Genomic DNA, 27924 nt, shown 5'->3' with positions numbered 1-27924 from the left:
GTGGAAGTCTTAGGAAAAGATAATAACAATCTGATATTAATATCTATTTATTTGCCATCAACTGGAAGTCGAGATCATTATGAGGAATTTAAAGACACTATAGACCAACTTAATGAAATAGTGCTAAAATATCAAGATACACATTACATAATAATTGGAGGAGATCTAAACGAAGACTTAGGAAACATCGATAGCATAAATAAGAGAAAGTACTATCTGGAAAAATTTGTAAAAGAGACTGGGCTTAAATACGACAATGAAGGAAAGACATTCGTAAAGGTCAATGGAGAAGAATGCTCAGAATTGGACTACTTCCTACATAAACTTGGAAAAATCAAGCCAACACACAAGCAAGTGCTGAACAGCGTTATGAACAACACGTCGGACCATCATCCTATAAAAATGAAAATATTATATGGAATCTCGAATGATGCTGATTGCAAAAATCTAACTAAGGACTGTACAAACCGAGCTGTCAAATGGGATAAAGTTGATATTGACCTATATGTAGCCATTACAAATGAACAGTCAGATTCTATACCTAACATGCCGCTAGAAACATTAGAACAAGCTACATCCGTCTTAGAGCAGGTACATGGATTTCTAAATGATGCTGCCGCTACATGTGCCTCAAACAAGCCTAGGTACAACGCAAAACCTATTTGAATGTATGGTCTCCAGATATAAAGTTAGCCCTAGACGAGATGCGTAAATATTATGCGCAGTGGGTCAAGAAAGGAAAAATAAAGGACCCTGAAAATAATATATACAAACAAAGATCGAGAACTAAAAAGGAATTTAGGCGACAGGTGCGAATTGAAAATGCTAAAGTCAAAGATACTGAGAAACAACGCATAATGGAAACAAGAACAAAGGATACAAAACTATTCCATCAACTTGTAAAGAGCAATAGAAAGAACAGGGGTAATGCTATCATGGATCTGCACTTAGGAGACATATGTATGTCTGGTGAGCAAAATGTTATGGAAGGCTTCAAACAGCACTTTAAAATCTTAGCAACTCCAGAGGAATCTACAGTCTTAGAGAATAGACAATATCACCAGCAAGTAGAATATGAAATAGGATTAATTACAGAGATGGTGAAAGATAAGAATATACCACCGGCCACACTAGAAGAACTACAAAAGGCCATCAAATCAATTAATAAAGAAAAATCAGCTGGTATCTATGGAATCACTGTCGAACATATATTGCATGCAGGAAAAAATTTGGAAATGTTGCTACTGAACCTCATAAACATAATATTCAAAGAAGGCAAGGTGCCAGACATGCTAAAGGAGGGATTACTCACCCCCGTGTTTAAGAACAAAGGCGAGAAAAACATGGCAACAAATTACAGAGGAATCACTGTATTACCTGCTGGACGCAAAATCAGCCTTTGATGTAGTTATATATTCCCATCTAATGAAGCGGCTCTATCATGCTGGAATTGATGATAAACATTGGACAATCATTCAGAGTATGCACACAAATGCAACAAGTGCAGTTAAATGGAATGGCAAAACTTCAGAGCTATTTAATGTACTACAAGGAGTACGCCAGGGAGGGATCCTAAGTACGGATCTATACAAGCTTTACATCAATCCTCTACTTAACATGCTGGAAACATCAAATTTAGGATGTAGAATTGGGAATATACTCTGCAATACTAGCGCATGTGCAGATGATGTCGCACTCATGAGCAAAAAGACAACCGATATGCAAGTACAAATCAATATGGCAAACACCTTTGCTATCATGGAAGGATATAAACTACAGCCAAAAAAAGCGTCGCTACTAACATCAAACCTAAGCCAACAAAGAAAGAAACGCTACTGGAAGAATATACATTGAATGAAGCTATTATGCCAAGAGTTGACTCAGCTATGCATTTAGGAATAATCCGAACGAACTCTATGAAACAAAATATCATAGCAAATATTGAGGAGAATATAAAAAAATCAAGAAGAAGTGCTTATGCTCTACTTGGCAGTGGCTTCCATGGTGAAAATGGACTGGATATGGAAACTATAATACACCTGTTTAAAATCTACATCTTGCCGGTGTTATTATATGGAATGGATCTACTAACACCACAATCTCTGGATCTAGAGAAATTGGAAAAATTTCAAAAAAAAATGCTCAAGCAACTGATGTCACTACCAACTAATACACCAGATCCGGCAATTAACATCTTGACGGGAATACTACCAGTAGAAGCGCAAATACACTTAAAGGTCATGACCCTATTCATAAATGTATGTACCCAATCCAACGAAAGTTTAGAAAAACAACTAGCAAGGAGGCAATTGTGCATCAAGTCAATGAATAGTAACAGCTGGTTTATTCAAGTAAAAACAATCATGCTAAAATACGACCTAGGAAATGCAAGTGAGTGGCTAGATATTCAGATGAAAAAGGATGAACTGTTAAAATAAAGCTAAAAAAGGTATCAATGCCTACTGGATTGAACGAACAACATCTCTAGCTAAGCTCTTTACCGGCCTTCGATACCTTAACAGTGATATATTCATGCCAGGAAAAATACATCCAATATTGCGAATCAAGCACCTATCTCCAAGAGACAGCAAGAGAGTACCTACCAAGATCAAACTATTAACTGGAACTTATATTCTACAACCTCTAAGATATAAGATATACAAAGGAGGAACTGAAGTATAGACATTTAAACCGTGGGGTCACCAAAGGTTCTCAACGCCTAAATAAAATAATTCGAAATACTAATCAGGAATTTGTGTTTTGATTTATATTGATTAATTAAACGTCCTTTACTTGTGTTTTTGTTATGTTTTGACATTTGCATTATTTTTACAAAATCATAAAAGTAAGGAGTCTCTGGCCTTTGGTAGTCTTGTACGTTTATTAATTTTTTCTTATTTATGTGTTTAGGATTTAAGTATGACGTACATTTACAATGAACTAGTACACTTTTTATAATAGTTTTTTCGATATCGCTCGGGCAAAAATAATCACGAATATAATGCCTACCCATGTTAAAACTACAATAAAGTATAGTTTGCATCAATTATTTCTTGAACCTACCATTTTTTTGTCTGTGTTGGATTTGAGTGGCATTAAAAAAAAGAGTATAAACTACACAGTGCAACTTCCAACAAGAATACAAGTAACAAGATTTATTGATTTTAAAAATGCGACCAAAATTAAAAATTCGCTCGCAGGGGAAAAATTCAACAGTTAGATTTTCATTGAAATAAAATAATTGTTATGATTTACATGGTTTTTAAAAAGACCACTTTGTGACTTCGATATTTAGTAGACTATAAAAGCGATGTTCATTATCTTTCTTCTGCTGTAAGTTTAATTTAGTTATTTTGTGTCATAATTGCCATCTCGTATGTTTTTAAATTTGAATAAAGAAGAGTCAGGTTGTCTTATACGTCAATGATACACAAAAAAAAAAACAGACAACAAATAAAATAAGGTGCAACATTCATTCTCCATGAAAAGAATACATCACATGGATGTAATTTTTGTAAGAAAAATACCAATTTCGTGAGAAGTTGTGTGTTGGACTTGAAGAGCCAAGGCAAACTGACAAGTATCTGAATGAACGAACCGAGTTATGGTATAAAAAACAAAACAAAGTCCACATGGTTAGCATTGAATAAATAGTAGGCCACTCTAAAATGATCACAACGTAGAAGTTTTTGTTCTCTTAACCAATAAGATATTTTCTGAAATAACGCGGGTCCCCATTAACTTAAAAGTTTTTTGTTTTTTTTTTACCATGAAGAAACTTTTTTTTTTGATTATTATTTATTGATATCAGCTTTGGACATTAATGTTCTTAAAAGTGAAACTGTTGTAAGTGATGGTATAACAATTATTTAAAACAAATTCCTTAAATGATTAGTGAAAAGAAAGTTTCATTTTATGTATATCAAAATGTGTAACAAGTGATTATTTAAATCCCCACTTGAAGGCCTCCGATAGACTGAGTGAGCATAAAATCATCTCCAACGACAAACAAGTTATAGGTAAATTTTTCAGTAGAATTACTAATTAACGTTTTACCGTCGACCACACTGTTATGAATTTGATTCTATCAGAACCCTTCGATATCGTTAAATATGCCGAAGCGATGTGACTACCAAAGCCAATCACCCTGCAAACACGCAAAAATAGTCTTGGAAAGTCTCATTATATTTTGCGTCCATGGGCCACTTGATAATTTACGAGTAACATCTTTAATCAATATTCTTTAATATTGTTAAAACACTATAAAACGTGGCATAACACCATAAAAAGTCTTTTTCTCGGGATATATCAGTTTGTTTTAGGGATATAATGTTTTTCTTGTATTCCTCGGGAATCGTGGTACCGGAAAATAGTTTGGTTTTTCGGGTTTTGGCCATAGGACGGTTAATATTGAGAAGCTACATGTACATAGGTACATGATAATTTATGGAACTGGAGTCGCGTCTGCATGATATCAGTCAGAAAAATCACTGCTTTGCGCATATCTGCTTCCTCGTGTTGTAGGAAATACAAAAAAAACGAACAAATCGCAGCATTGTTTGAGACATACGAAACTGACTTGTCATGTAATTTTGACAAATTCAATCGGGAGGTCGCTCGATGGCGAACACGCTTGATTACATCTCGCGGGTGCTACCTCAGAGAGATCGTTCCGTGTACTACGTCTGTTGAAAACATAATTATGTACGATTAACAACGAACAACGACGATTTAGCATCGCTAGCATTGCTGCATATTCATCGGGATTTGTGTGTGAATATTGACAAAGTAATAAAGAAGTTCGTTTCTGCTAAGACCCAAAGGGCAGATTTTTTACAATTTTTAGTAAATTCCATAACACAAAAATGTGTTGTTTATGTATTCAATTAACCATGCTTTATTCTATTTAGATGTTCTATTCAGAAGATTTTTCAATAGTTTTGCATTCATGAATTATGTATAAGTCCTATGTACATGTAGCTTCTCAATTAACCGTCCTACAGCCAAAACCCGAAAAACAAACCATTTTCTGCATAAAAGGGTCCCAAAATTTAAATGCTTGCACATCGTTTCATTCTAGCTACGCCCCTGGGTAGTAAATGTTACTTTTCCCAACTGTAGTCCTTAACCAAAAGGGTTTTCTTCTCCATCTGACAGGCTTAATTTGGGATCAAGTGATCATATAAGTACGGATGCTAGTATTTATAATTTGGCTAGATGACTTTGTGCAATACCCGCGTAATTTATTATACGGTTTAAACATACATAATTTAGATTTTAGATCCTTCAGTTTGCATATAAATTTGATATTTAAATTTCGTATGGCTTAATAGTACAACCTGCAAAACATTTTATTTGATGTCACCAATGGTAAACATGTAAAATGAAACAATAACTTACCATACCAATATAAACTTTTGTTGTATGTTTAATATACAAACAGAAATCACTACTAGACGAGGGGTTGACACGCCCAAATTAGAAAAATTGTGTTTGAAACAACCAACGCACTAAATTGATTTTATAGGATTTAGTTTAACATTTTAAACCTGTTTAGGGAATGTATTACTTGACAACAACAATATAAATGTAGGAAAAAATCGGACGAAATTTGTTCAAAGAATACGGTACCAAGCATGTGACAAAATGACGGGTAAGTAACAGAGGTATCGCAATTGCTGATGGATTGGTGGATAGCTACTGTTTTTTCAACGTTCAATGACAAGTACAAAATGTACCTCATGCATATTGCAAGACAAAACTAAGTTGGGCCGACGACAAAAGCAAAATTGTGACACATTCGTTGTTCAAAATTTATTTCCAAGTGTTACAAGATTGATCGTTTATATAAATATACAGTGTTAATTTCCATTGTTTAACCCAAGCGTACATTTTAGATAAATAAATTGAATGAAAACTACGGTTCCTAATTTGTGCATTCGGATTAAAAATTCAATATGTATCATTACTTTCTTTTGTTTACAACTCTGTCTTGTATTGTTCTGGTCGTACTATTTCAAATATTCAATTTCATGACTGTATCATGTGTTTCCATAAGTTTACCATAGTACTATCATATGGTTGGGTTAAAAATTAATGGTAAACCCTAGTTTTTAGTGTTTTAATGTCTAATCTTACCGTTTTAATTTATTGACATAACTGCAGGACTCCATTCTCAATTATATGTGGTAAGATCATGAAGATAATCGTTGCAAAGAATCCTGCTAAAACTTTAGTGAAAAACGGGTTTAACTTTGCATTGTTGCGAGAGTATATATTCTTTGTTGAAGGCAATTGTAGTGACCTGCAATACAAGTACCATTCAATTGAGTTTGGTTATATGTCTTGTGTTTCTGTCTCAGCCCTAGGTTTTCTATATTTTGCATGTGTAGTGCATCATGACATAAGACATTGTTCCGTGTACCATGATGAGCTTTCGTGCAAGACTGCTGTGTGCATTTTTTTACATGGAACATTTGATCAGACTTTGACTTTTTCACTCCTGACCTACATGTATGCACGTTGGGTTTGTCATCATGTTGCAGTGTGTTCCCTCTGTATATTTCCTTCACCTCAAAATATAATTTTCGATTGACCTTGCTTCTGAATATGTGGCATGTAGATGTATTGTCATAAGATAATGAGTCTATTGGCACGAGAAACTTCATGTGAGCTTGACCTTTGCCCTTAAGGTAAAACTTGTATTTTTTTGTTTGAATTAAATGGAGAATTAACTGTATGATTGGCACTCCTATCACATCTTCTTAGATATATTAGATATATAGATATATTGTTAGTTTTGTGTACCACGATGACCCTTTTCTCAAAATCCACTTTGTGTGGTTTTTTTTACCAGACTATGACTGTTTGACTCTTGACCTTTGCATATTGGATGTGTCTCTTGGTATGATTACCTTGACGTCAAGTCAGGAGTCTCTGGTTTTTGTTAGTCTTGTATGCTTTTAATTGTAAGTTTATTTTATGATTTGGAGTTTGAACTGGTACACATTTTGTTAAGGGCCATCTGAAGCCGGCCTCTGGGCGAGGGATTTTCTCGCTTTGTTGAAGATATAAAAAAAGAAGATGTGGTATGATTGCCAATGAGACAACAAAAGACCAAAATGACACAGACATTGACAACTATAGGTCACCGTACGGCCTTCAAAAATGAGCAAAGCCCATACCGCATAGTCAGCTATGAGGACCCATTAGTGGCCTTTGACTGCTTTCTGCTCTTTTGACATGGTTACTGTCTCTTTTACACATTCCACATTTCCATTCTCAATTTTTAAGAATGTTTGGTTCAGATGAAACGAAATCCTTTAATTTCCGTGAATATCAAGTAAGAAAATTTACTGATTCAGTAGCATCGTGTGCTGCCAGTTGTGATAGATAATGCAAAATGTTTTAATCATTTTACCTTAGATTTCATTTCATGGACATGTAGGTATGGATAGTCTGCTTTTACATCATAAAAATTCACACAGATCTAGAACTTCAGAAGGTATACGCATATCAATAAACTGAACTTCCACATATAGATGCAGGATTCGCGTTATTTTGACCGTTTTGTGATCATAAGCATTGTGAATAAGTTTCAAAACATTTGATTGAGGCAAATTAAAGTTAAAGAACGGAAACAATAGATTTAGCAGTTTTCCTAACTCAAGGCTCCGGGTTGACATTTGTATCATTGGTACTCATACCACAACTTTGTACATCTAAAAACTCATGAACAGTGACGCCATCGGGACCCAATATCGAACTTAATAGATCTGTGTTATGGGGTAATGTGAATCGCATATAAGGTTCCTAACATTTGATTGAGTCAGACTTATTTAAGAGAAAGGAAACGAAAGAGTCAGCACTTCTTATGTCTTTAAAGGGACATGATAACTCTTGAACGGTAAAAGTGACACTTACAAAAACTTTAAAATTTGATTTTGTGTTGAGGTGGGGATCCCGCTTACATGTTCAACCCTGCCTTATTCGGTATGTATGTGCCTGGTAAGTCAGGAGCCTGTAATTCAATGAATGTCGTTTTTTATTTGTTACATACTTGTTTTTTCGTTCATTTTTTGTACATAAATTTGTTCGTTTATTTTCTCGTTTGAATATTGGTTTACAATGTCATTTCAGTGCCTTTTATTGCTGACTATATGCGGTATTGACTTTGCTCATTGTTGAAAGCTAAAAATATGACCTATAGTTGTTAGTGTTTGTGTCATCTGGTCTTTTGTGGAGAGTTCTCATTGGCACTCATGCCACATAAAGGGGAGGGTTGGGATCCCGCTAACATGTTTAACCCCGCCTTATTTTATATGCACGTGCCTATTTTGTTTTTGTTTTTTTTTTGAACATAAATTAGACCGTTTGTTTTCTCGTTTGAATTGTTTTACATGGTCATGTCGGGGCCTTTAATAGCTGACTTTGCGGTATGAACCTTGCTCATTGTTGAAGACCGTGTGGTGACCTAGGCTAAATTGTATAATTGTTAATTTCTGTGTCATTTAGTCTCTTGTGGAGAGTTCTCATTGGCACTCATGTTTTGTAGTATTTGGTTGAGGCAAACTAAAGTAAGGAGAAAAAACGGAACCCGTTGCCCCTTTTGTGGGAAAATTTTGGTTGATTATATAGGGAATCATAGAAGCATGACTGGAGCGGGACTCCCTTAGAAAAAGTTCTGGATCCGCCACTGTCTAGACATATTTACGTAAATAAGGGACGAGTAAAGAAAAAAAACCAAAACAAAACGACTGAATTAAATAAAAGGATGTTCGATGTACTGTATACTTCGGTTTGTTTTAAAAATCTATACCATGCTTTATTTTTATCTAGTTTCCTTATCAAAATAATTAAAATGAGAAGATAAATACCTTTATATAGCTTCCTTTACCGTCGATGCTAAAATTATGTTTAATGTTATCAAGGATTTGTATAGTATCTTTAAATGCACTTTTGTTTCTTATCAGAGTACTTTCATCAATTTGTGCATGAATTTAATAGGGCAATTTTATAGTGTCAGCTCTGTCATACATGTATAACGGCCTCTCAAGTAGTCAGTCATGGAATTTCCTGGTTATGTATTATTCACGTATAATACAGAAATTAACTTGAAAAGAGCGACTTGTCATATATCAAAGAAGACTATCTTTTTTCTGATTGTACATTGGTACACTTTCATATGAGGTACGCAACAGCAGTTTACATCAAGTATTAAAACAAAAGTAATACTTTTCTGTTTGTAACTTTCATGCTTGGTAGGTCTAAACTGTAGTGTCTATAGATATTTATCAATAAATGTCTTTGTCAACATAACTAAAATGTTTCTTGTCTAACAGAAGATACTTTTTGTACAATTTTGCCTTGTATTGACTTTATAGCGCACAGTTACTAATATGCATGTACAACACTGACTTTTGTCTATCAAGGAAAGATTGAATAATTGCTTACCGGTACTTCAACATCATTTGAACTTTGGTGAACTGAGCTGTCTCATTCGATTGACAATCATACCACATCTCTTTACTCTTAGGTCTTAACTTCAAATTTGGTATAAAAACTATTTTTACAATAAATGTCTTTGTTAAGACGTACATGATAACTATAAAATGGTTATTGTCTAACAGAAGATACTTTTTGTACAATTTTGCCTTGTACATGTATTGATTTTATAGCTCATAATTACGAATATACTGTATAATACATGTAAAACAATTTTTGTCTATCAAGATAGATTGAATAATTGCTTACATCAACATCATTTGTTTCTTTGGTGAACTGAGCGGTCTCATTCCATTGGCAATCATACCACATCCCGCATCTCTTAACTCTTATGTCTTAACTTCAAATTTGGTATAAAAACAATTTTTTGTGCATGTATTATGTATGGGCTGTTGGTTTCATGTGATAATATTTATCGACCTGCTATGCTGCATGGGTTTTGTTGATGGTGATTGACATACATTCATTGATTCAATCATTGTACATGTAGACTACTAGTTTTTAAAATCTTCATTTGATATTGAATGGATAGTTGTCTCATTTCAATCATATCCCATGTCTCCTTGCTTATTTTACTACGCATACATGTACATAGTCAATATACACTCAACACCAAGCAGATTTGAAGTATTAAATGAATCTGGCATGTAATGGAATTTAAAAGAAGATGTTCAATGATTTATTTTTATATTAAAATATAGAAATAATCCAATTTAACCCAGGTATCACATGATCATCTATCAAGTCATTATCAAAGTTCCCTACACACAAAGCGTAGCTTTCAAGTTTAGGTAGAAGAGATTAAATGTTAATGATCCAATGAAACATTGTTGGTATATCCTCCATAAATGATATTCAGAGGAACATTCTGGTCAAAAGTGGCATTCAGTTGTACACTAGTATTTCTATTTCTATTTGAAGGCATGCCATATATATCATGTATATATGTTAGTCCACATGATAAGTGCATGAATGGCCAACTGCTGTTTGCACACAACTGCTTAGACTTTTGTGGGGACTTGAATCCTTGTGCCTAGACTTTTCTTCTTAACATTCACCAGTTTGAGCATTTTGGAAAATACTGAAAAAAAGGTGTAATATAGTTACATGTGGCAATAATAATACAATATCATATGGCTTAAACAATTCCAATATCAAATATGTCGTTAACAATAGCACTACTACCTCAAGATCTCTGCTCGAATAATTATATTTGCAAAATTTATGTTAGATTTCTATGGGTTTATGCAAATTCAGGAATAATTTATATTTGTAGCAATGTTTCTATTGTTTTAAAATAAAATATTTTGCAATATTGTAGGATCAAAAGATGTCGCAAACAAACAAAAAATCAAAAATAACAATAAAAGGAATAAATGTTAGATAACAGAATATCCTTTATATATTATATATATAAAACTCTAACTGGACTTGACTGAAGTATAGTTTAGAGCAGTTCGGTCTAGAAAAGATAAAGCTCGGGTACATTTGTAATGCACAGGTTTAAAAAAATTATGATGTCTTGCTATTTTAATTATTTGCTTTGACGCCGTTGCAGGAAAAAATCTTGCAAGGCTATTTTGATTTTTGCTTTGACACCGTTGCAGGAAAACATCTTTCATTGCATTGTTGGATTTGAAGTTGATGCAGGAAAACATTATTTAGCCTAGCAAAATGCCATAATTAACAGGCATAATAATTAATTGGACTTAAATTTGTAATGCATGTGATATGTGGTATAAACAGATAGAGAAGAAGGGAGTCCATAATAATAACATGCATAATAAAAGGGGGCAGTGATTTATAATGAAGACCAAAACAGCACTACCCATACATCATTAAAGGCTTTAAAGTAGATGAGCTGTGTTGGTGTATTATTATTTTGATGTCAGTAAAAATGTACATTCATTTGTACACAATGTACGTTCACAATACCATGATGCTGGTAAACACTGGGCTGAACATTTGAAAATATTACCATCCATGCATTGTCCCTTTCCACATCGGCAAAGGCAAATCTATGGAGTTTTCTATGGAACATGGCTAGTTAAAATTGATGTAAAACTATTTCAAAACACATGGTTTAACGATTTCATTTCGGTATAAACAGGAAGGAAGTATCAGATTATTATGACAACTGGATCCCCTCCCAATTTAGGCCTGGTAAATTGCGATTCATCTGAGAACCACATTGATGTTTAAAGACAGAAAAGTATCACAATTCCCTTATTTAGCGGTTTGAGCTTTCTTCAATACACTTTATCACCAATGTTTTACGTTTGTAATCACGTTTGAACATTAATCTAGGCCAATTGAAGAACTTTATTCATTTTTCCCAAGCCACCCCCATTTTCGCTCCAGAACGCCATTTTTGTTGTAATCAACTCAAAGAAACGTAAAAAAAATAGGAAAACTAATGCATCAATCACTACGAAATTTACTCAATACACGAAGAAATCATATATCTATCAGAAAATATAAATTTTATCACTCATCTTCGTTTTTTGAGGAAGGAGTATAAAAATAGAAAATGATGATAGGACCGCCCAATAGGCGGGATAGGGTGAGGTCACTTCGGTCGATATGCAAATTAATTCTATGGAGCCGTGTATTCTTACTACGATCGTAAAAGTTATTCATAACACCAGAACCATTTTAAACTTCTTATTTCAAGCATAATATTTGATAAATATAGATTGTAGATACTTACATATCGATGTCTATTTGTTTAGGTGATGTAAATGTCAGCCATTAATCAGAGCTAGTTTAGCATTTTCCAGATGCATCACGGGTAATCTCACAAAATCTCGCGCCGCAGAAGATATTATACTACAGTCTATGCAAAAGCCCACGAGATTCCAATCCTTCTTACTATACAAATCCTTGCATGTTATAAAATAATTTTAGCGTCTTTGACCTACTTTACCTTTTTATTCGGCGACTTGCGGTTATCTTCTGTTATGTTCAACAGGAACATTAGAATGATCTAGAATAGAACCCAGATGGAACCAAGAAGTTCCACATCAAGTCGAAATGAATTTGTTATTCATATAAAAAAAATGACGGAAATGAGGGATGAATAGTGATAAAAAAGTCAAAACGGAACGACTCCGATCCTAAATACGCATATTAATTATACTGATAATATGTACGATGTTATAATTGTTATAATTTGGCCAGTTTCCAATGTAAAATTATAAAAATAAAAAGTATTTACCTTATAGCTTCATATTTCCACGATGCTAAATCACAGGCACTTGTTTCTATCCATAGGAAGGTCGACTATCCATATAAATAGATCAAAACCGCTAAAAGAAATTAAACCCGGTGAATGACACTCCTTGTTAGATTTAGGTTTGGCTGACCTTAATTGATATTACGTTATAAAGCAATTAATAAAATTAAATATACAATAATTTAACTTTTGATGAGGGGGGGGGGGGGGGGTAATCGACCCTAAAAAGTAACAATACAGGCTTATATTTTGAAGCTTTTTTTAAGCATTCAAATATAATGAAACGTATGATAATTTTTACGAATACAAAGAAAAAGCAAGTCTGCCCAATAATGATTGATATTCAGTCAAAGAAACATGTATAGTGTGTTCGTTGTAACGTAAAACAGGATGCGTATAGATGTCTCTACTTAGAACAGTCACAAATCACTTCTACGATTATAATTCACCGATTTACCATTCATGCAATAATATTTTGTCAAAGGTGATCGAAATGCCCTTATTAGGTAATTCAAATTCTTGGACACTTTTTTTTTCTTTTCCAGAACACGTTATGGTTAATATCTGAGCCATATAATACATGTATTATATTTGGGACTATAATACTTTAGTATAATAGTCCCTGATTATATTCTCTGTTAATATGCATCCTTCTTTTATTATTAAAAGTCTTGTTTTTCTTAAACACTTTACATCGTATATCTGCACTGCCGAAAATCTATCAAAAAGGAAATTTAAGTTTCAATTTTTAAATCGTGTATGTCACATAATTTGACCACATGACAAGAAATTATACAATAAACATTGGTCACGCACGACAGATTCCGATGTAAGACACGTGACGTTACAATAGCCAGTTTACACGCATCAGCGCACACAGGTTTGTCGAATAGGCCAGTTGATTTGAGGAAAGTTACCGAAAACCACGCCTACCTTTAAACTAATACCCAATCAAATGCGTATTCAATATTTCAAAAAGTTTAGACTCTTAATTCAAACTTAGAAGTATAGAAGTATAGAATATGCCCGTAATGCAATTTTTCAATAAATTTAAAACATTATTTCACGTACCTAGTGAGGAAAAAATACAAATTAAAAAAATTTGCAAATTACAAATATTTCGAAATCCTTGATTATGCTAATCACGGAATAGAAACTGAGTGGATATCATATATGAACAATGTTTTTGATAATTACTTTAAAATTCCCATGGGAAAAGTACCATTTCCCATGGGAACTTTAACTTTTCCCATGAGAACTTTGAATATTCCCATGGGAATTTTCAAATTTCCCATGGGAAATGTACTTTTAATCAGCTGTGGTGGCAACAGTGACAACGGGGACATGTTGGGACATATGGGGAAATTTAATATTTTTATGCCCCACCTACGATAGTAGAGGGGCATTATGTTTTCTGGTCTGTGCATCCGTTCGTCCGTCTGTCTGTCTGTCCGTTCGTTCGTCTGTCTGTTTGTTCGTCCGTCTGTTTGGTCGTCCGTCTGTCCCGCTTCAGGTTAAAGTTTTTGGTCAAGGTAGTTTTTGATGAAGTTGAAGTCCAATCAACTTGAAACTTAGTACACATGTTCCTTATGATATGATCTTTCTAATTTTAAGGCCTAATTATATTTTTTAACCAATTTCATGGTCCATTGAACATGGAAAATGATAGTGCGAGTGGGGCATCCGTGTGCTTTGGACACATTCTTGTTGATTATCTATCACTTGGGCCAAAAATATTTTTGATATCTTGTAAACCGACAAAGTCAGATTTGCCAATCCTGGAATGGCAAATTTGTCCCGCACAGTGTTTAATATGTCACCCGACCTCCGTCAGGGTGTCACCAATCCTCTGTCAAGGTGACATAATAAAGATAGACAGCAACCAATGATAACCACTGAATTACACTGAAACACCAAAAAAAACCAAACTTGAGAGACAACTATCAGACAAAGTTAATAAAGAAGATGACTTAAGCAACTTTAAGTCACTTAAAGGCCTTCAACAATGAGCAAAAACCAAGTACAATGCAAATTACAACAACTTATAAAATTTTTAAAATAATATAATAGAGATCAAAACATGTTTCATAATATATGAGTGATTAAGAGGAACCATTAGGATGCTGTATTAGAAAACAACATTAAGTAATATTAAGAAAACAGAGCTTCAGATAAGCTGCATATTTCATGTATTTGAATGATGCCCTCGCACTCCACTCTTAAGGAAAACTTTGCGAAAAAAATAAGAAATTGATATTCTGTTCATTATGTATAAAAAAAAACACAAATTCATAAATATTAAAGTTTTATTCTGCAAGATAAGAGATCACTATCGATTTTAAATTTAGAGTATCACTTCTTCGCATGCAGCCATTTTAACATCCTCCCCGAATAGTGACCACGATATATCTATAAAGCACAAAGGACCAAAACAGCAGTAACCTAAGGTAGCCGTAATTGAGTGTCGATATCTTGTCAAGCGTACGGTTGTTTTATCCGTCAAGGAAAGCAAAAACACAGTTTCCTAGGTCACAAAAAAGATGATTATAGATATAGTTGTGCAACCTTTCCCAAGTAACTTGATACGGAAAATGTAATTATATTTGTTTTTAAATAGCTAGTACTATATGGTCTGTCGTTTTGAAACTGTTTTTTTACTAAGTTTTTGAAACAAAGAATGGAAATTAGTTAAAAAAAGTAAAAGTTCAAAGTCGTAAATAATTGTTCCGTGTAAGATTGTTTTCGAAAATCTAGTTTATTTATAATTGTTTATATGTCTCTGGCATTACTAAAGAAATTGTTCCCAGAGGTATTTTTAGGTGACAATTATTGTCCAAGTATTCAAGCGATTTCCTGTCTGGCTTTAAAACTCTTATTACACAATTACATAAAGCAAGTTTGTGCATTACTTTATATCTGAGGGTATTGACCAGTGTACTTCGTAGATAACTTGTAACTTTCCATTTTGAAAATATCACGTTTAATATCCAACTTTGTCTTGTGGGTCTGATAGTGATATACTAGTCATTACTAAACGCATTGTTTATAAATAATATTTCTGGTGTAAAGAATGGTATTTATGAAAATCTAAATAATTCCCCCCTAAAAAATGTATGAAATAAAAATCAATTTACATTTTTCCAAGGGTAAATTCGAGAAAATGTTAGTATATACTCGTGAATAGTTATGGACATTTTGAAACATCACTAATAGTGTTTTAACAAAATGTATGCACTTTGTCAATCATTGGTTTATAGCATAGATGGAAGGTTACGGACTTATAGATAGTCGCAAATTAGAATATATAAATGTATATTGAATATACGAGAGAAACTTCCAGAACCAATCTGATTCAAATACTATTAGTTACATAGTGTGCTAGTGACCTAATACGGTATATATGGGGTCAGTAAATTCCATATGGGGTGAGAGCGAAGCTCGAATCCCCATATGGAATTTACTGACCCCATATATAACGTATTACGTCACTAGCACACTATGTAACGAATTTATCTTACCGACTATCTTAACGTGTGAAATTAAGACTAGTGATTCTCAAAATGAGCAAGTCTTCAATACTGTTAGCACTAAGGAAATACTTCCATTGATCCTAAAAAAACAGATGCCAACAATAACGACTTGTAAGGTTTAAATGTGTTTTATGAATTTGTTTCAATCTTAATGATCAATTTCTACGTCTGTTGGATCTTTTAAGATTTTTTCTCAGTACCGTTTTGTTTTTTATAAAGGGACATAACACCATTACTAACCGTGTATGAAATAAGCTCCGCCCCCTTCTTACCTAATAAGGTATATAAAGGGAAGTAACTCCACTACTAACCGTGTATGAGATAAGCCCCGCCTCCCTACTAACCTAATATCAAATATACACGGTTTGCACGCGGACGCTTTTAACCAATCATATTCCTGGAAATGTATAGGAGGTAAGATAAAGGTTAATATCTAACTTGATTTGGTTCATCAAAGTTATAGACAAAGTAAAATCACAGATTTATATTTCAATGAGATTATTTTGAATAGTTTAAGAATTCGTCAGTATCACAGTTGTTGGGTATAATGTATAATAATGTGAACATTTTTCTAATTATAGAGTAATAGTACCTAATGTCAATTTTCCTGTTCCGACATGCATGCAATATATATGCCATTGGACGTGCACTTATAATCGCTTAACTCAATTAATATAACTGATAATTCTCTCTGCATATTAAAATATTCAAGATAACTGATGCTAATTTAAAACAGTACTGTTTTGATTTATACGCTCGTTATGCAGGGGCCATTTTTATTTATAAAAATATTCTATTGAAACAAGGATTTGTAAATAGTCTTACTCTAAAAATCCTTGATGGAAAGTAATTCAGAATTTGATGTTAAAACAAAGTACTCACCTAAATATTTAAAAACTGTGCGAACGCAAAATATTAAAAGAAAATTTTTAATGGCGAATAAGGTATTTTGCCACCATATTCCTCCCCAAACAATTTAAAAAAATATGTCTCAAACCCACATTTCAGTTTTATCCTTTTTTTCCTTCATATTTTTCATGCCTGCAACGGTGAACCCTTGAGGCCAATTAACACTCGAGTGAAGATCAAAAGATTAAAATAACATAATGCTTATCTTTTGGTTACTGTGAATGTAACCTCGCCTTTACTAGGTGGTGTCAGTATAATACACATGCATTATATTTACAAATCTGCACTATTTGATGTCAAGAACTATTTGGAACTATTTCATCTGCATCCAATGTACATTTTACATTTTGTTCAGGAGAGAAGCATCTTTGCTTGTTACCTGCAAATCCATTGCAAGTTCAAATTTTAAATGTGTTTGGGTTGTATTAGGAGTTATTTGATTTCTTTTTAAAAGAGCCCCAATTGAGTACTATTAATAACCTATAGCTTGAAAATTGTCATTTTTATTTTTTAATCAATAATAATTGCATAAAAATGTATAAATCCATGTGCTACCCTACATTTGGCCACACACTGTATGGTCATATCACTTTCTGTCTTCTACACAAAGTTTTATGAAAAACAGATACCACATTAATTTTTTTTCACTGGCTTACATGTCTAATTGATGATAAAGTGTTAATGCATCATCAGGAAATAATTTGTGTGCATTTTTAAGTGATCATTCAATGCTCTTTCCATGGAGTTATTTCCATTAGAACAGAAATGGTTTAACTAAGAAGTATTTCATCAAAAATTGAATTCTTAGGGTTCTTTGAAATGCTGATTCAAGCAATGTACTTATATTTTGGATATTGGACCATATATAATAGGTAATTGTTCAATTTCAAATTTTTCAGATCTTAGACCACATTTATTTTGTGTCACAAACCCATGCTTGCTCAGCTGATCAGGGTTTTATCTCTGCAGGATAATCCGGTTTGCTCTCTCGCTGACAGCCTCTTGTTTTTGCATCATCTTGTTACCATATTGTCAATACTGCATCAGAATGTTGCATATGCAAATATCTTACTTATAAGAACTTAAGATGCATGTCTATCTCAAAGATTTATTTTATAGGTGTACCAGAAACCCCAGGCAATTTTAGCACAGTAGCATCATTAGCTACAAGTATAACTGTTCAATGGGATCCTCATTCTGGAGGTGGATTTACACAAACATTTTACATACAGTACAGAGTACAAGGATCATCAGAATGGACACTTGTATTAGCTGGTGAGGAAGATATAAAGGCAGAAAGGAGACGTAGAACATATGAAGTAACAAACTTAAAGGAAGGAAAAGCCTACGAACTGAGAATGTATGCTGAGAATACAGCAATGAAAAGAAGTAATTTCACAGAGGTGTTGACTTCCTATACTCAAAGTTCAGGTATAGACTTGATTCAACTAAGTGAAATGTGTAAAGTTTTCTCTTTTATAATGTTCAATACCAAAATTTGGTTAGTGTGAATTTTATCCTCAATGCTCTTCACCTTTGTACTTGTTTGGCTTTATAAATATTTCGATATGAGCGTCACTGATGAGTCTTATGTCGACGAAACGCGCTTCTAGCGTACTGAATTATAATCCTGGTACCTTTGATAACTATATTATTTGTACACCATTGAGAAAACCTTGATCAGACTATTCTGGTATATTTTAATTGTGGTAATATGTGATCCGCTATAACATTTCCAGGCTTATATATGGAGGTATAAATTCCTTATAAGAAAAGCGTAAACTAATTACTATGAATGATTCGTCAAATTATGAATTGGACATACTTATTCATTTCTATACTGAATTATAATAAATTTGAGAATGGAAATGGGGAATGTGTCAAAGAGACAAAACCCCAACCAAAGAGCAGACAACAGCCGAAGGCCACCAATAGGTCTTTAGAAACTGCTTCTTAAAATAAAAAAAAGAAGGAGCATTTTAGTTTGTAAAATGTGTCCTATGACCCCCTACTGCCAAGCAAGATGGCCAACACGTCTAAAAATAAGATATAGGTAAAGTAATTTAGTTATGGTCTACTAACTTTAAAACTTTGCTTAGCTTACTTGTATTAGTTTGTTACCGTTTCCGAGATTAGGTAAATTTATTTGGAACCGCTAGTTGGAGGTCAATGAAATTTGGAATGCAGTTGCAATTTCCATGAAGACTATATAACCCCACACCCTCATTAGAGTTCATTGACAGTGAAACTTTTACATATTTAACATGTTAATGTTTTGTTAATGTTTGTTTAAAGGTTATAACTTATGAGATTCTCTTCTTGCCGACTTGTTTCTTTACTATCACGAGGCTGACTTCATACAGGAACTTCTTTGGCCAAAAATGAAATATTGTTTGTTTCCCCTTCCCCGATTGACCCGGTAAAATCGCCGTGACTCGAAAAATTTTATTGGCCATTCTTGTCCAATTATTTTTATTTTTGCTATGGTGGTTTTTGGCGATATCTTTCCGATGCTGTAGTAATCGTGGGTTGGTTTTTGGTAATACCTTTCGGATGCTGTAGTCAACAAGCGTTTTAAATCAAGGCATTTTTGCATTGAAGCGTCTATATGATTCGGAATCAAGGAAAACAAACATAATGCCTTGCCACACGATTTGTGTTGTGTGCATTGGGTGATATTTGAAAATAAAAAATCTTAAGCATCTTTCAACCCACTAAGTGCACCTGTCTTTTACCTCTGTACCTGTTTAAAGGATAAAATCTTTGAGTAAAAATGGTCTGAATCGTGCTTTGAAATCAATCTACTTTGTCTGCGACTTCGAACAGGTTGGGCACAAGTCAGAAAATGTTGGATACGTGAATTCCCTGCTTTCAGGGAACCTCCCTGATTTCTGGTGTAAACAAGACCAGTTTAAATGTGTTTTTATTTTTCAATTTATGGCATGAAATTTACAAAAGGGCACGTTTTACGTTATAACTTACATCAGTTGAATTTGTAAATACTCAAAGTATTCTTGGAACAACAAAACAGGAATAAGTGAAGCCTTGTTTTTTCTAGAACTCGAAAAAACATACAAATCTTTTGTTTAGGAATTAATTGACCAAGGCCGTGTTCACACCAAACTCCATGTACAGTAAACTTGTTTACAATTAGTTTAATGTACTGGACATTGGTTTCACATTAAATTTGTTCACATCTATACACCTTGTTTAATTAACTGTACATAAGATTCGTTCACACTTGTAAACTCTATGTCATTTAAATGTTCATTACGTAAAATCGAATGAAACAAGTTTTCGGACAACTTTTCTAGCAATAAGGAAACGACCATTTGACTCTGAATAGGGGGATGGAAATATTCCAAACACCAATTGGATAAAGAAAACAATTCTGGTTCTATAGATGATAAGAAATATTCTGAATCAAGAGTTTCCCCATACATTATAGTGTTAAATGTTGGAAGAAAAAAAATTGATTACCAGCATTAAAAAAAAAAAAAAAAAAAAAAAAAAAACGTAAAACGTTTGTGCGGAAAAAATTCTGACTCAGATAAATAAAAAAAATACCCCCCTTTTTTTTTGAAGTTAAGTGGTTGCTTCTTTATGGAAGCCATTTTGATGATTTGCAGTGGTTTAAAGATACTAAAGATGTCTCGATTAAGCATTAGAAAACGTAGGCTGCAACAGCGTGCTTACAGACGAAGAAGAAGGATTGATATATTAGGGATCACTATATTTCTATCTTTTCTGTTTGTTCAAATGGTACACTTTTCTCCAAGAAGTATTTGGCAAAAAGGGGGGAGGGGGAGTAATTTCACGGATCCGAGATACTGCACAAAAATCCATTTACCTCACACTTTTTTAGTAATGCATTTATGAGTGAATCGTTGTTTGAGTAAAGACCAGTGGCAAATATTTCTGTGTAAGTCAAGTTTATTCGGAAATACCTTAATTTTCAAATGAATTATGTGTTCGGCAATGATGCTGCTTTGAGTCTTGATAAGGGCTTAATAAAGCTACGTTAGGTTTTATTTCTAAACAAAACAAATAAATATATCAAGTTTAGACAAATATTTCTGTAAAGAACTTTTATTATAATAATTGCTATAAATATCAATTTTATTCAAAAATCGTTTCTTCTTTAAATATGCACAGTGAAACTAATGTTTTAAATGCCTAGTTTTATGTACACTGAATCTACACAAGGCCTACATCGAGTATCGACTGCATGTAGACAAAACATGATTTACACTACATGTAAACATTGAGTTTTATCAATGGGAACGTAATTTTGTTTAGTTTACGTGTGAGTTACACTTACACAACACCGAGTTTATGTCAATGGGAACACGGCCCAAGGTGCATGATCCAGGTGTAACTGAACATACGTGACTGAATTATGTTCACTTCTATTGAAAATTTTTATTCATTGAATTTTAATTCCCAAGTCATTAACATATCTTTTTGTTATCTCATAATTGATGATCAAGGTATGAATTGGTGAACAAAGGAATTGTTGTGAGTTACGCATCAAATTAGACTTGAAATAAGCTTGATTTTTAACTAATTAAACACTTGCTTTCATTTAAAAACATTGTTATCACATGAAGAATGTGTGCTTTTGTAGATTTCATACCATAAAATGAATAGGAAAAAAGGAGGTCCCTGTATACTGTTTTTAACACCAGAAAACTGGGGTGTCGTTGAATACAGGAAATACCCCACTTTTTTTAACTAATCTTACCTGTTGAATTTTGTAAAATTTCAATATAGAAAAATTATATCAAGAAATAAGATAAAATAATTTGCCTACCAACCTACCCATACCCTGATAACCTCAGTCGGGGAGGGGAAACAAAGATATTTTTAATGTTGGCCTTAGGAAGAAAGATAAGAAGTTAGCGATATCCTTTAACTCTACCTTCAGCTATATAGATGATGTTCTTTCACTAAATAATTCAAAATTTGGTGACTATGTGGAAGGCATCCATCCCATCGAACTAGAGATAAAGGATACTACAGATACAGTTAAGTCGGCCTCATATCTTGACTTACATCTAGAAATTGACAACGAGGGTCGGTTGAAAACAAATCTTTACGACAAAAGAGATGATTTCAGCTTTCCTATTGTGAACTTTCCATTTCTAAGTAGCAACATTCCAGCAGCACCTGCATACGGGGTATATATCTCCCAATTGATATGAGATTCCCGTGCTTGCATTTCCTATCATGATTTTCTTGATAGAGGATTGCTGCTCACAAGGAAGCTATTAAACCAAGAGTTCCAAAATGGTGAAGTTACAATCGTTGCTTATTCTTTAGTTTTCTATGTTGTGTCATGTGCACTATTGTTTGCCTGCTTGTCTTTTTCATTTTTATACGACCGCAAAATTTGAAAAATTTTTCGTCGTATATTGCTATCACGTTGGCGTCGGCGTCGTCGTCGTCGTCGTCGTCGTCGTCCGGCGTCCGAATACTTTTAGTTTTCGCACTCTAACTTTAGTAAAAGTGAATGGAAATCTATGAAATTTTAACACAAGGTTTATGACCACAAAAGGAAGGTTGGTATTGATTATGGGAGTTTTGGTCCCAACATTTTAGGAATTAGGGGCCAAAAAGGGCCCAAATAAGCATTTTCTTGGTTTTCACACTATAACTTTAGTTTAAGTTAATAGAAATCTATGAAATTTTGACACAAGGTTTATGACCACAAAAGAAAGGTTGGGATTGATTTTGGGAGTTTTGGTTCCAACAGTTTAGGAATTAGGGGCCAAAAAAGGGCCCAAATAAGCATTATTCTAGGTTTTCGCACAATAACTTTAGTTTAAGTAAATAGAAATCAATGAAATTTAAACACAATGTTTATGACCACAAAAGGAAGGTTGGTATTGATTTTGGGAGTTTTGGTCCTAACAGTTTAGGAATAAGGGGCCCAAAGGGTCCAAAATTGAACTTTGTGTGATTTCATCAAAAATTGAATAATTGGGGTTCTTTGATATGCCGAATCTAACTATGTATGTAGATTCTTAACTTTTGGTCCCGTTTTCAAATTGGTCTACATTAAGGTCCAAAGGGTCCAAAATTAAACTTAGTTTGATTTTAACAAAAATTGAATCCTTGGGGTTCTTTGATATGCTGAATTTAAAAATGTACTTAGATTTTTAATTATTGGCCTAGTTTTCAAGTTGGTCCAAATGGGGGTCTAAAATTAAACTTTGTTTGATTTCATCAAAAATTGAATAAATGGGTTCTTTGATATGCAAAATCTAACTGTATGTAGATTCTTAATTTTTGGTCCAGTTTTCAAATTGGTCTACATTAAGGTCCAAAGGGTCCAAAATTAAACTAAGTTTGATTTTAACAAAAATTAAATTCTTGGGCTTATTTGATATGCTTTATCTAAATATGTACTTTGATTTTTGATTATGGGCCCAGTTTTCAAGTTGGTCCAAATCAGGATTCCATATGAAATATTGTGCAATAGCAAGAAATTTTCAATTGCACAGTATTGCACAATAGCAAGAAATATCTAATTGCACAATATTGTGTAATAGCAATTAATTTTCAATTGGAGTTATCTTTCTTTGTATAGAATAGTAGTTGATAATATATGTTGGAAATTTGCCAGACATGACTATGATGTCATTTTCTATTTTTATTTGCCAATAACTTTATGTAAATGACTTCATTGGAAATTTGCCAATATAAAATGTTGCTGATGAAGCTTTTTTTCCTTATCTTATCTAAAATGTTTTTAGATAATGTATGTTGGACATTTGCCAGACATGACTATGATGTCATTTTCTATTTTTATTTGTCAATAACTTTATGTAAATAACTTCATTGGAAATTTGCCAATATAAAATGTTGCTGATGAAGTTTTTTTTATTGTTTTATACAATAAACAATGTATATTCACTTTTACTACCAACCAATCTTTACCATTCAGTGATAACAAGCACTTTATTTTACATTTTAATATTTTATGATGTATTTAAAAGAGTAGTTATTGTTGCAAACTCCATTAGAAATTTGAATTGATATCAGTTTTGGAAAAAGGGAAACGGGGATGTGAAAAAAAGGGGGGGGTTAAATTTTTCTCATTTCAGATTTCATAAATAAAAAGAAAATTTCTTCAAACATTTTTTTGAGAGGATTAATATTCAACAGCATAGTGAATTGCTCAAAGGCAAAAAAAAACTTTTAAGTTCATTAGACCACATTCGTTCTGTGTCAGAAACCTATGCTGTGTCATGATCAACTATTTAATTTTAGATTTAAAAAGTTTGAAGAAGAATTCTTTAATTGATTTGTAAAATCTTGACATTTGTTTTGTGTAAAAAAAAACCATGTAATGTCAAAAATTTGATCACAATCCAAATTCAGAGCTGCATCACGCTTGAATGTTTTGTCCATACTTGCCCCAACTGTTCAGGGTTCGACCTCTGCGGTCGTATAAAGCTGCGCCCTGCGGAGCACCTGGTTAGCCATGGCGTTTATTTTCGCTTTATGAGTTTGACTGTCCCTCTGGTATCTTTCGTCCCTCTTTTAAGTGGTATTTGGAATGTAGTTGTATTAGCATTGGCACATCTCATTTCCATGGAGATAGTTTAACATTATACCTTTAGTTATGGTTCATTGACATTGATTATTTGCATGAATAATAACTAGTGTTGTCAACGGTTAACCGGTTAACCGGTTAATCGGTCAAACGACCGAATACCGGATACCAAGAACGCTAACCGGTTAACCGGACTTTTTTTCAATTTTGATAGATTTGATATAAATTTGTGTTGAAAATCAAATCATTAAATAGTTACTTTATTTTAAAATTGTCATCGTGGTAATTAGTTTGATAGATCAATTGTCCATTATATAAAATATATATTTATTTATTATTATATTGATTGCTATTGTTAATCCTTAAAACATAAAATTAATTAGAGTTCGGGGCTGGATCTTTAAGAAACATAATTAGTAAACATGTTTTTTTAACAGTAACTTTAAATCAGTAATGAGATTTAATTTTACTAATTACTTCATTATTTCGTTTTCGATCTAATATTGTGTAAACCTACATTTAAACGTGCAACCTCCGTAGCGCAAGGGTTAGTCTTACTTTAAATTAAAAAATTGTGAAATGCAAACCAATGTGAATGTACTCAATGTATACGTGAAAGTACGAGTAACCTGCTTAAAGAAAAAAGCAAACACAGGTCGTACAGCATGTACTTTAACCTATAGTTGTTAATTTCTGTGTCATTTTGGTCTCTTGTGAAGAATTGTCTAATTGGCAGTCATACCACATCTTCTTTTTTTATAATTAATCATTTCAAATTGAAACACACACCATTATTTTCGGAGACAACAAGAGAAAAGGAAAGAATAATCGGTTTCAGACATACGACATATTCAATTCTACGAGATTTAGATTTTTTTTTTATTTTTTAATCTGAAGTTGGTACAAACGCTATAGTTGATACGGTGTATTTGATTATTAAAAGTCAAACTTCGTCAGGAATGCTCACAGACAAGCATTATAATGCTAAAAGAAAAACTTCAATTTTAAAAGCGTATTTATGACTTTGATGAAAGGTTGTCAAATTGACACTCATACCACATCTTATATCTATGTGTAGGGTTCTATTGATAAGGCTTTCAAAGACCAACTTAAATTACCGGTTAACCGGTTAATCGGTCGAACGATTATCCGAGTAACCGGTTAGGCAAAAGTGTACGATTTGACAACACTAATAATAACATATTAAAGTATTGCTTTTTTAATTTCAACATTTGCATTATCTAAAAAAACAAATAGGCGAGACATATCTCTGTGTTAAGTTTATTTTGAAAACAGCTTTCAATAAAAAAAAAAATCTTACAGAAAGCCAAAATGTTAGGAATGTTTTATAAGTCAAAGCTACCAGTTGACTTCATATTAGAGTTGTTGCTCTTAAATAACGCATCTAACCATTTTTTTTTAGCTCATGTGAGCTTATGCAATCACTTGGCGTCCATCGTCGTCTGTCGTCGTCGTAAACTATTTAAAAAATCTTCTCCTCTGAACCTACAGGGCCAAATACCTTCAAACTTTAACTGAATGTTCCTTAGGGTAGCTAGTTTGTAATTGTATCTGAAGTTTTGATTTGTCGACAAAAATGGCCGCCATGGCTAAAAATAGAACATAGGGGGTCAAATGCAGTTTTTGGCTTATATCTCAAAAACTAAAGCTTTTAGAGCAAATCTAACAATGGGAAACATTGTTCAATTGGGCAAGATCTATCAGCCCTGAAATTTTCAGACTAATCGAACAATCCATTGTTGGGTTGCTGTCACTAAATTGGTAATTTTAAGGAATTTTTGAAATTTTTGGTTATTATCTTGAATATTATCATAGATAGATATACACTGTAAATAGCAATATTGTTCAGCAAAGTAAGATCTACACAGAAGTGAAATGACCAAAATTATCAATTGACCCCTTAAGGAGTTATCAACCTTTAAAGACAATTTTACACAATTTGTTCATCAAGTTTGCTAACATTTAAAAATCTTCTCCTCTGAAAGTCCTTAGCCAAATACCTTCAAACTTTAACTGAATGTTCCTTAGGGTATCTAGTTTATAAATTGTATCTGAAGTTTTGATCCATCGACAAACATGGTCGCCGTGGCTAAAAATAGAACATAGGGGTCAAATGCAGTTTTTGGCTTTTATCTCAAAAACTAAAGCTTTTAGAGCAAATCTAACAATGGGGAAACATTGTTCAATTGGGCAAGATATATCAGCCCTGAAATTTTCTGACTCATCAAACAACCCATTGTTGGGTTGCTGTCATTAAATAGGTTATTTTAAGGAAATTTTGCCGTTTTTGGTTATTATCTTGTATATTATTATAGAAAGATATTTACTGTAAACAGCAAAAATGTTCAGCAAAGTAATATCAACAAAGAAGTTTTAATGACCAAAATTATCAATTGACCCCTTAAGGAGTAAATGCTCTTTAAGGACAATTTCACACAAGTTGTTTCTGTTTTTTAACTTTAAAAATCTTCTCAAATGAATCTAGAATAAGATTTGTATTTTATTTCCTTGTACGTCAAGAAACATAGACACTATATGGCTAAAATGAAACATATGGGTAAAATGTATTTATTTGCTTTTGAAGAAAATATGACAGATACAATGAACATTTAAATAGCATTTTTAAGCCACTCATTAATATAATATTGAAAGGCAAAAATAATCATAAATGAAAGATTTAAACCAAAAAGTAACAGGTGAGCCATTCAGACTCTTGAGAGCCTCTCGTTTTAATTTTGAAAATTGTAATAGATAGACATTAGCTTAAAGGGGCACTAGCTGCGAGATACATTTGTTTATAAAAAATCTAAAATATGATTTTTTTTGTCCAATAATAAGCGAAGAAACATTGATAATGTATTATTCACTTGCAAGTGAATAATTCGACCTTATTAAACCCGTATTCATTTGAACTTCAACTTAACCCCTTAGCTGGAGATGGATAACACGTGAATTGTGTGTGTATCTATACTATTAAACGAGAAGACCTCATTTTGTGTGTCGCATTTGTCATCCATTTTTATGATTATTCAGATTGAGTTATTTTAGGAGAAAAACGACAAAAAAGGAGTCCGGATATGATTCCGTCACCAGACTGACTTTTAGTCATAGATAAGACTTCCTGTTTGAAACAACCAATCGTATGATAGATAACAAAAATGAAA

The 27924-nt window shown here is 33.0% G+C and overlaps 1 protein-coding gene and 1 long non-coding RNA gene across 2 annotated transcripts in view; one reads left to right on the top strand and one right to left on the bottom strand.

Annotated features, from left to right (window-relative positions):
- The window catches only part of LOC143079320 (uncharacterized), a 172979-nt gene that overhangs the window by 29493 nt on the left and 115562 nt on the right, over window positions 1–27924 (top strand). Inside the window, exon 3 of the mRNA XM_076254580.1 lies at window positions 18298–18609. Coding sequence (XP_076110695.1) covers window positions 18298–18609 — 312 coding nt within the window. The remainder of the gene's footprint in view (window positions 1–18297; window positions 18610–27924) is intronic.
- Window positions 10170–12384, bottom strand: LOC143079318 (uncharacterized). Its single transcript, XR_012979382.1, has 2 exons — window positions 11483–12384; window positions 10170–10585 (listed from the first exon to the last, which is right to left on the bottom strand). It is a non-coding gene; the product is annotated as an uncharacterized LOC143079318 (long non-coding RNA).

The sequence above is a fragment of the Mytilus galloprovincialis genome, chromosome 6 (genome assembly GCF_965363235.1).
Source record: "Mytilus galloprovincialis chromosome 6, xbMytGall1.hap1.1, whole genome shotgun sequence".
Lineage (NCBI taxonomy): Eukaryota > Metazoa > Mollusca > Bivalvia > Mytilida > Mytilidae > Mytilus > Mytilus galloprovincialis.
Note: the sequence above shows the minus strand (reverse complement) of the source record. Positions and strands in the feature narration are given on the sequence as shown.